Source organism: Phoenix dactylifera, chromosome 5 (assembly GCF_051530095.1).
Source record: "Phoenix dactylifera cultivar Ajwa chromosome 5, Ajwa_hap1_PhDact_Kaust_v1.1, whole genome shotgun sequence".
Classification (NCBI taxonomy): domain Eukaryota; kingdom Viridiplantae; phylum Streptophyta; class Magnoliopsida; order Arecales; family Arecaceae; genus Phoenix; species Phoenix dactylifera.
Genome location: NC_143194.1, coordinates 25,543,646 through 25,554,059, shown reverse-complemented (window position 1 = coordinate 25,554,059; position 10,414 = coordinate 25,543,646). Strand labels below are relative to the sequence as shown.

The 10,414-nt window shown below is 37.7% G+C and overlaps 1 protein-coding gene across 1 annotated transcript; it reads left to right on the top strand.

The window, feature by feature from the left end:
* The first annotated feature begins 290 nt into the window (after nt 1-290).
* Nucleotides 291-9,124, top strand: LOC103723277 (uncharacterized). Its single transcript, XM_008814155.6, has 5 exons — nt 291-795; nt 5,007-5,043; nt 5,171-5,407; nt 5,476-5,523; nt 8,383-9,124. Exons 1-5 carry the CDS (start codon nt 488-490, stop codon nt 8,770-8,772), a joined length of 1,020 nt encoding a protein of 339 aa, XP_008812377.3. The 5' UTR covers nt 291-487; the 3' UTR covers nt 8,773-9,124.
* The last annotated feature ends 1,290 nt before the right edge of the window (nt 9,125-10,414 follow it).

Sequence of the window (10,414 nt, the reverse complement as noted above, 5' to 3'; positions counted from 1 at the left end):
CCAACTCGACTAATTGTATGTCAATTGTACTCTTTTTTTTTCCTCAAAATTTTTGTATTATCAAAACATTTCTCCAAATTCCCTATCAGACGGAGGACCCACTTGTAGGCCAATCAGACAGCAGCACAGGAGCTTCCCGTGGTGTAGCCAGTTTGACGGTGGACAGCCGAGCGGACGCACCATTCTTAGATCCAGTTGGAACCCGGGCGGAGATGTTCGGATCAGGCTTGCCACAAACCAAATCCAAATCCACAATCCTAATAAAGGGTCAAATCCAGTCAACTTTTCGCACCCACATTCCCACCCCCTTCCTCGCCGCCGAGGTGGATCCTGTCTTCCGGTCCCTTCGCCGCTCGTGGCGGTCCCTTCTCCTTCGTACGGTTCTATGGTTCCAACCTCCGCTGCCCCTCTCGAATGACGTTTCTTCGATCGAAAGTCGCGAGCGAAAGGGATCTCGGCCGGGCTTTATGAGTCCGCGGCGGCGGAGATGGGCGGAGTCACGTCGTCGATCGCCGCCAGGCTCGCCTTCTTTCCCCCCAACCCCCCATCCTACACCGTGACCGCCGATGAGCCCGGCGGCCGCCTCGCCATCCCCGAGCTCGCTTCCGCCCGTCGCAGCGGCGTCGACATCTTCCGCCTCCGAACAAAGCGCGGGAACGAGATCATCGCCGTCCACGTCAGTAACCCCCGGGCGACCGCCACCCTGCTGTACTCCCACGGCAACGCCGCCGACGTCGGCCAGATGTTCGATCTCTTCGTCGAGCTCAGCGCCCGCCTCCGCGTCAATCTCATGGGGTCTGTCGTCCGTGCCCGAATGCTTCTTTTCGATGATTCTTCGTTTGGGATCTATTTTCTTTTATATTTGATGTTTGATATCTTTGATTTCTTGTTCGGAAGTTATTCGGTCTTGTTATGGTCAATCTTGGTAGAAAAATTCAGGCTTTGAGAAAATTTACTGAACGTACCCGGAATTACTACAAAAAAAAGTTATACAACTTCAAAAAAAAAATATTTTTTTGAATGCTGTTTTAGCTATTCACAATATCGATGTCATTGCAAGTGGGGGGAATGTTTAATAGAGAATTCTGCGTAGGTGGTGTTAAGAGTTCACTGCTCCCGAGGAAATAAAGTAGTTGGTTTGAGTGAGAAACAGGACTTTTTTATTTGATGGATGATTGTAGGAAATTTCGCAGCTATTGGGGCAATTTTATTAGTCCCAGAGCAGAAGAATAGATACCTGGAGCTGGTTGATTGCCCTCTAAAATTTGCTTATTTTCCATTCAGTCCTGCAAACCAAATGTGCCTGCTGCATTCATTCACAATAGTTCCTTCACTATCTTAAATAAATATCTATTTGGGGGTTCAAAGATTGTTGTGAAGAGATTAGATTTCGCAGTGTTCCACACTTCCTCATAAGAGTCCGGGATACTCTCTGTTTCCTAATATTACTTATATCAAGTTGTTAATTCATGCCTCATTGGAACAAAAGTCAGCAACTTGTATTATGACAAAATGAATAGCACATGATGATAATAGTGGTTGAGATGGAGGAGATATGGGTGATTTCATCAAAGAAATTTTAGGCAGGTATTAGCTACTCATAAATATTTGTTAAACTGGCCTTAGATACTAAATGAAGACAAAACTCATTGTTAGTTAATAGTGAGGGAAATCATGTATGCAACGGATGCCCTTCTATAACAGCCTTCTTTTTTTCCTTTTATCTTGCATTCGATGGACTATAAGAAGTAAGGGTCATGAATTTTCAGAAGTTTGATACCCAAAACTGGAAACATCATTAAACATAATGACCAAACAAGGCCTTCATTTTCCTTTCTTTGTTTATTGTATTTTGCAAAGTGGATCAACTGTGACTAAGAAATGAAACAATGGAACAACTAAAAGATTTTTGCATTTCATGCTACTCAAGAAAAACATAAATTAATAGATAAAAAATTGAAATTTAAGTATGTTAACTTCATGAAAATATCTTTACAGGAAACTGCCTTTTGTGAGAACCTTCCTAAGAGATGGCTGATGCTTCTGCTCTATCAAACCTGATCGGACCTTCAGGTTTCTTGGAATAAAATAATAAATGAACTTCCTGAAAGACTTCCTACCCGATTTATTTGAATTGGATTCTTCATTCAAATTTAAACCCTGGGACTATCAGCTGGGATCTTGTATGGTGAACTTGAGAATGCATAGATGATAGAGATTTTGCATGCTTTGGATGGATGCCACTCTTTTCGTAATTGAAGTGTGAACAACCGATATGTTTTCTCAACAAGAATGCTTCGCAGAGGACCATAATTCAGAATAGCTACTTGCTACTGGTAGATGGGAAGGTATTCTGCTGTATTAAGAAAGCTAATAGTTGTTAGAAGGTGGGGGAGAGGCCTTATGTTACCCCCTTGAGCTTGTATTATTTTTTATGACCCCTCTCCTTCCTTTTCTGGGAGATGTGTTTGTTCTGTTGTTTTCTTTAATTTTCTTAGCAAAATCTGGTGGGTCTTTCCTTTCCCCTAAAAAAAAGTGTGAAATTTCATATTTTATATGACAACCTCTCTTTTTTGGTCCCTTGATTGATGGTGTCTTATGGCCTCTACAGCATATTGTGGCGCTTTTGAGCTCTAATAGATGTCTATATGCTGACCCAAAATATAATTCTCAGTCCTGCTTGCTTGAAACTTCTGAAAAAGTAAAACGTTCACATTCCAGCGTCCAATATTCAATAACATTCTTCTATGCTCCTAACAAATATTCTGTCATTTATCCTTTTCCAGTGTCCCATCATACATTATCAATCAAATTTCCAGAGATGTGACTCAAAAAAAGAAATAAAAACAACATGGTAAGTAGATTGCTACTGTAATAAAAAATATAAATTGTGTACTGCTACATTTGTAGTAGGGGAAATGAAAATGAGTCCCCAATCAAAATTAATAGGAAAAATAGGCTTGATTTCTTTCTATTAGATCTATTAGATGAACAACAGAAGATAGATTAATAGATATCTAATAGAATTAAAGTCAGGTAGTTGCAGTGAATTTCTTCTGAGGTGATGTCATCAATGCATCTTTACAATTTAAAGGGAAATTTTGTATGACGCTAGTAAGGCTTTCCATGTTTTAAGGAAGAGAATGTTGTGCCAAAAGGTGGATCTAAGCACTTAACGTGAATATGAATTAGATGAGGATGTTAATATGTATAACTGACAAGGATAGGTTGAAGGATCAGTACGCTAAAGGAAGCATAAGAGTTTTACCATTTCAATCAAAGTGATGGACTATTGTCTGGAATGGCATTAGGTAAATTTTCCTTTCCATTATGAATAACGATTGCATTCATAACAAAAACCTAAGGAGGTCTTGAGAAGAGGTGCTTGAAAGGGGAGGAGAGACCTACTGTAATATTTATCGAAATTCAGAAGAAAGATTTGAAAAGGCTTGTAATGGCATTAGGCGTAGCCTTAATAACATATGTTGGCAAAGAAGAATTCTTTCTGATGGACTCCATCCGATTCAAACAATGTTTTATTGTTAAGGAGTTTGGTTGCTAACGTAAGTTCACTGGGGTCAAAATTATCTTTAGCAAGTATTGTACTGAAGTATAAGTGCTCGTGATGAAATTCTGTTGTGAGATGCAGATGTTCTATCAAACCGCCTCCAAGTAATTGACTCCTTTTTTGAAAAAAGAAACTACTGAAAAATGGTTCTCATTGGTCAAAAGCACTAATACAAGAAACATAATACAAGGTCTGGATAGCTTTCCAGACAGCAGTTTGGCGCAATGAGGCAAACTGGCTTAAAATGTATAAGGGCTATTATGATCCCTTAACATGTGAATTAATGTGAAGGGAGAGATTTATGCTGAACTGTGGATGGTTATATAAAATTTAATTTATCATCGTGGATGTTTATATAAAGTTTAATTTATCATTTAAACAGTAGGTTGCTTGATTTTCTTTGCTGAAGACTGAAGTTGAAATCCTGATTTTTCTCCATGTGATGGACTCGAGAACCGGTTTTCCACTTTACCTCATTGCCTTTTCATTGCCTATTTGTCAATCCATCATTTCCAATCCTTGCCCCATATGAGGATTCGCATTTTTTATACCTGTTAATGTACAACATACTTTTGGCACTAACTGCTTTGTTATTTTGGTACCATTATTGAAAGAGGTTATGAATAAAACCATTTTGGAGTTTCATTTATATTTTTGCTCATTATGCTCATTGTTGGAGCTTCTGGGTTAAAATTAACTCTTCCCAGTATAAATGAGTCACAGTTTTCATTATGCATGATTTTAAGATAAAGCTAGTGCAGGACCGTATATTTAGCATTAAAAAGCACTATGACCATTGGGTTAAATCTTTATGCTTACCTTTAATTGACTATAGATAGCCTTTGTTCATGAGTCCATGTAAAGGGATCACATACCATTTGCTTGTATCTTTTTGTGTATGTAACTACATGGTATATGCCTTGATTATCTCAATAAATTTGGGCTTTTCCCTTTTTACTTAATTACAAAATTATCTTTACATGGTTTATAATGCCCTCATGCCTGTAGCTGTTATATTGCTGTAATGGGTGCCAATCATAGATCAAAAATAATATAGAAAGCTACCCTCATTACCTGTATCAGTATTCCTCTAATACCTCTTTAATGATTTCAGTCAACTGAATCTCTGTACCACTATTTATTTAGTTGGTTACTTGTCTTAAAGCTTACCGCTCATCACCAGTGTTCCATTGCATCTGATTATGTAAATGTGGTAGGAAGCGAATGCTTATGCAAAGTTACCATTCTTTGTGCCATTCACTGTGCATTATAGTTTATTGTTCTCCTCTCCTCTCTCTCTCTCTCTCACACACACACACACACACATTGCTTTTATAATTTATTCACTAAAAACTCACAATTAATTAGAACTTGAGTTATTCTCACTTATTTTGCTCTATAATTTTTTTCATTGACTTCTTGATTATGCATGTTACAGGTATGATTACTCTGGTTATGGGCAATCTACAGGGAAGGTTGGATAATGTTGGTTATTTTGGTTAAAATTTACATGCTATTTGGGTCATATAAAGAATACATTATTACTGCTATTGCTTTGACAATTTCTTTTGATATGACACTGTTCATTTGTTCATGAAACAGCCCACGGAGTATAATACGTATGCGGACATAGAGGCAGCATATGATTGCCTCAGGGAACAATATGGAGTAGCAGATGAGGATCTAATTCTCTATGGTCAGTCTGTCGGTAGTGGTCCTACCCTTGATCTGGCGTCCCGTCTTCCAGACCTGAGAGCTGTGGTTCTACATAGTCCTATCCTTTCTGGACTAAGGGTGCTCTATCCAGTGAAAAGAACATTTTGGTTTGACATTTACAAGGTAAGAATTCAAACAATTCGTCATCTCATCCTCATTTAATATTGTGAATAACTTCTTCCCTTCTGCAGAATATTGACAAAATTGGTCATGTGAATTGCCCAGTCTTAGTCATTCATGTAAGCATTCTATATCCGTATTCCTTCAATTTCTCTTTTGTCTATCTTTAGTTTATTATGCAAACTTTCACTTATGTGGGGGTATATGTTTATGTTCTTGTGCATGTATGTTTATTAATACTAGTAAGGTTTAGAATTGTTGAGTCGTGTTTCATGTTCTTATTTCCTATCCTTGGAAATCAAGGAGTAATGGAGTATATAAATTATAATGGAGTGGTAGAGTGTATAAATTTGCCTTGAGCCGTCTATTCAAGCAATTGATGCAATAATCTAATACTTCTGGAGATTCAATCCCCTTGAACTGTTTATATCTTCCCCTCATCTCTGTCTTGCTTCCCTTGTTTTGTTCTAATTGCTGTTGATAATGAATCTGGGTCTTATCATGCTGGTAACAAAATGGTTTTTTCGTGCATTGCTTTTACATGTACTCAAAAGCAAATGCTTGGCATTTTAGATCAAGAGCCATACTGCATGGCTTGGTAAATCAATAAAAAACCAAGGAGTCACAATTTGAGGCTAGCCTTGAAACAAGTCTAGAAGCACAATTTCATTAAAAAATAAATTGCATTACTCAAGATCTCCCTTATGGAAACCTGCAGGTGACAGTTGCTCAAGTTTTCAAGGAACTCTGTTATGATACCATGACCTGTCTTTTGGATAACTATTGCTAAAGCTGGTAATCATCAAAGAATTGCTAGCTTGAAACCTTTTACAGGGAGGGTGCTATTGGTAGAGCCTTAGTGGACTATACAGCAATTAAGATGTTGGTCTCATTGCATGGAGGTGAAGTTTCCTTGTGAGAAGTAGGTGATGCAATTGGATCGATTTTCTAAGTAATCTTCCTTTTCTTTTCTAAAGCTTCAATTGTATAGGAGAAATATTGATCACTGAAGTGGTTTCCACTAACGTCAAGGGTGATGTCATCAGGTGTTATGATTGCTTTAAGTCATAACTTGGGCTTGGGAACCCACATTTGAGGGTTTTTGCTGAAGATTTCCTAGTGCACCTTTTAAAGTGTGAGAATGTTGACGGTGGTGTACAAAATCTATTAATTATTTTGGATTGTTGTTCATACAAGGGGCAAATGATGAGCAATTTGAAGCATTGCAATAAAGCTCATTCGAACAAACAACTAGCAATATCCTATTAGATGGCTTATATGATAGCTTGAGGGGAAAATGGGGAAAGGCAGGAATTGCAGTTAAAAGTTGCAAAAAGAATGATGTTGCAAACGAGGAATACAATTTGTCTATTGAGCCTTTGTCAAAGTGAGACGGATGTGATCAAGTTAATCATCATATATTGCAAAGAGAAATTTTGCCAAATCATGTTTGTTTCAGAGGAGGATTTGGGGGGGCAGGGGGGCAGGGGGGCGGGGGGTGCGGGAGTTAGAAACTTTATTTTAAACTAGGACTAAGTTGGTCTTATTTACGTCCTCTAAGATTAGGATAAGTTGTTGGGGTCTTAGTTCCTCAATATGGGCTTTAGTATAGTTTTGTGAGGAGTCAACTCCTTGGAGGATTTATTATCTTGTATTTTCTATTTTTACTTCTTTCCTTTCTGCTAAGAGCAGGAGTTACTGAGTTATATTTCCTATTTTTGTTTTCTTATTCTTTTTAGTGTTAGGGAGTCTATGAAGTATGATGTCTATGGGCCATTTTTTCAGTTGATTGAGGTAATATACAAATTCTTGGAGACCTTCTCTCTCTTTCGCCCTCTCCTTTCTTCTGTTTGCATTTGTAGAGAACTCGAGTCCTACAAGAAGAAATGCAAAAGTACAGTCAGGAGAGCCTATTTTGGAAAAGAATAAGAATGAGGTGAATGTTCCTTAGCTTGCTAGAGTAAAGACGGGGGCCTAAACAGATTGGTATCAACAAGCTTGATCAATTTAGCTATCTTGAACACTTAAATACAAGGCACCTGGCCTCTTGCATCAGAGAAAAAGGGCCCAAAGGTACAAATGGAGGCCCAAGAAGCAAGAAAAGCGAATGGGCCATACAGGAAAGCCCTTGGGTATTGTAACACAAAATTAGTTAATAACTCAAATGGATTTCAAATGCTATAGATTTGTAGGGATCTCACTGCATGTTGGGGGTGTTTGGGTTATGTTACAATAGAGATAAAGTGCTAGGATTTGCTGTCAATAGAAAGAACAAGTGCAACACCCCAAATTTTCCATGAGTGTCAGACCTGTACCTTGTTCTTAAAGGGTGCACTGATTCCTCCTTAAATCCTTGCATTTGCAAGGGCTTAATACAGATGCCAATTGTGGAAGTCCAAAAAATTTCTTAAGTTGACAGCGTGCTCTAAAACTAATTTTTAACACAATATGTTACAAATGGTGGTAATTTAGATACATTGAAATATTTATCTCTACATTGACAGCTCTGTATCCACATCCATCATTATTCTTACTTTTGCTATATATGTACGTTATTGTATAGTTTGGGTCAATGTTCTGCTTGACCATTTTAGACAGGTTAATGTCAATCTTTTGATTGGTTCTTTTTGTTTGAGTAGATAAAGAAGGAAAATAATGTAAATTGATACCAAATTAACTTTCATGAACACTAGAATTATGAAGCATTCAAGTTTCAGTGGAATGGTTATATGAACTTCTAAGAGAGATTGCTAGGAAATTTCTTCGGCACTGTGATAAAATTCTCTAGTCATTTGTTTTATTAGCAGCAAGGTCTCATGTGAATTATGAATTAGTTAATTTTCAAGAAATTATTTAGGAACTACTTGAAGATAGAGGATATAATGATTCTTAATTTGTTCTTGAAATTTTGCTAAGTTGTTTAATACTGATATGCAAGCTTTCTCCCCCCCTCCCTCCTCCCTCCCTCTCTTCCCCAGGGCACATCGGACGAAGTTGTTGACTGCTCCCACGGAAAGCAACTCTGGGAGCTTAGCAAAGAGAAGTATGAACCACTTTGGCTAAAAGGTGGTGGTCATTGCAATTTGGAGCTTTTCCCTGAGTACATAAGACATCTGAAAAAATTTGTATCAACAGTTGCAAAGAATAATGCTACAAAGAACAGTTCAGCAGGCACAAAACCAAACAATGATGATCAGAGCAAGCAGATCGAAATTGGAACATCAGAAGATATACACAATGCCCATGATTGTTCTGAGCTCTCGAGGAAGAGTTTGGATAGTCAGATCGGAAAATCGAAGAACATAGATCAGCCAGAGAAATCACGCATGAGTGTTGACAGGAAGAAAGGGAAGGGCTTGTTATGGTGATGACCACCGTGCAGCCGCATAAACCAAGTATTATAGCTCGAGAGCTTCCGTGTGCAGCTACATAAGGCTCTTCCGAACCGGCATCAAAATTCTTTATCCATTAAATTATATGTTAGATTTGAACATATTCTGAGTGTTGTATTCTGACACGATCAAAACATAAAAAGTCTACACCAGATTTGTTGGTTGGAAGGATGTTATCATTGATAGGAGCTAGCACCAGACATTTGCGCATTGCTGATTCGAGTGAAAAGGGTATTTCAATGGATAAATGTGATCTCTTGAGCTGATGACCATGGTGAGATTAATTTACTTGTAAAATGATTAATGTAGTTCCAGTTTGCATTATGTACTTGCTTTCTCCTTCTTAAAACATTACATGATCGTTGAGTGGTGCTCTTTCTAGAATATATATTTAGACAGATGACCACACAATCTAACATGCAAGTGTCCAGTCCTGCTGGTTAATCAGATTATATGAAGGCATAAAAGACTATTATGGGATAATGCATTTTTCATCTGACCGAATATGTAAGATATCGGCAGCATCTAGGGAGTGCTTCTCAGCCATAGTCATAACTCTAATTCATATTTTAAGGGTAAAAATTATTTGGACTTCAAACCTGAAAAAGAGAAAAAACTTGTTTCCAATATAATTATCTGCTCGACAAAAAAATATTATTATCTAAATTAAAATATCTGTAGAGAGACAATGGTATGAAAGTTTCTGAGCAAAATTTTGGACTGAAATTTGGTCATCCATCGAACGTCGCATTTTTAGCTAGTTAGACACTGAACGCATGCATGAATGGTACCATCTTTGCCTAAGCAAGCATGGGGATGAGTTGGAGTCAAATCCCAAAGGTGTATCAAGTTTGGGGAGGGTTTACGGTAGAAAAAGGTGGTAATTAGCATCTTTTAATCTCAAAAAGGAGAGAACATGTTTAGCCAACCTACTGAATGCCTTGAATGTCATAATATGTCTCTATAATTGATCTCTTAGCTTACCTAACACTACTAAAGTGGCAAGACTTTTTTTTTTATCTTTTTCCAAATTAAGTGATGATCATCTATTCTTAGTTAACAAGATGGATTGAAGAGTCTTTCATAATCAATCACCAATGCTATCTTATTATCAAAACCTCCAAATGGGACGTTGGTAGCTCTGCATTAAGCCACGGCTTAGAAATCCAAGCGGCACACTGGTCATAGCAACGACTTCTGTCAAAATAATTCTGTACAAATAGCTCATAAAATAATTCTGTCCAAATGGCTCATAGATTCTTCAAAAGAGAACTCATCAATCTCATCAAGTTTGGGAAAGGGATATAAGCATTCAAGAATACGCTGAATCGATCCAAGGAGTTCCTACTTTCAGATCTAATTGCAAAACGTTTGCAGGATTATTTTTTATGACTAGAAAACTTTGTAGCTATTTACTTTCTATCTGATGTAAAGGACCGAGTTTTGAATTTGCTAATGGCAACGGGAGTTATGTGTGTACAAAAGCGAAGTTCGAAATTGAATTCTCTTTAATGCACATCTTTGAAGTTTGCTTTCTTCGATGGCATCGACAAAAAGCATGTATCTTCTTGAAAGTTGTTTTCTCTCCATGGGGTCGACAAAAACATTCCAAGAAACT

What these genes read in the sequence shown, in the direction of transcription:
- LOC103723277 (XM_008814155.6), top strand. Translation starts at nt 488, where the DNA reads ATGGGCGGAGTCACGTCGTCGATCGCCGCCAGGCTCGCCTTCTTTCCC. An exon ending in ATGGGCAATCTACAGGGAAG is followed by an intron (nt 5,044 to 5,170) that starts GTTGGATAATGT and finishes TTCATGAAACAG; the next exon opens with CCCACGGAGTATAATACGTA. An exon ending in GCCCAGTCTTAGTCATTCAT is followed by an intron (nt 5,524 to 8,382) that starts GTAAGCATTCTA and finishes TCTCTTCCCCAG; the next exon opens with GGCACATCGGACGAAGTTGT.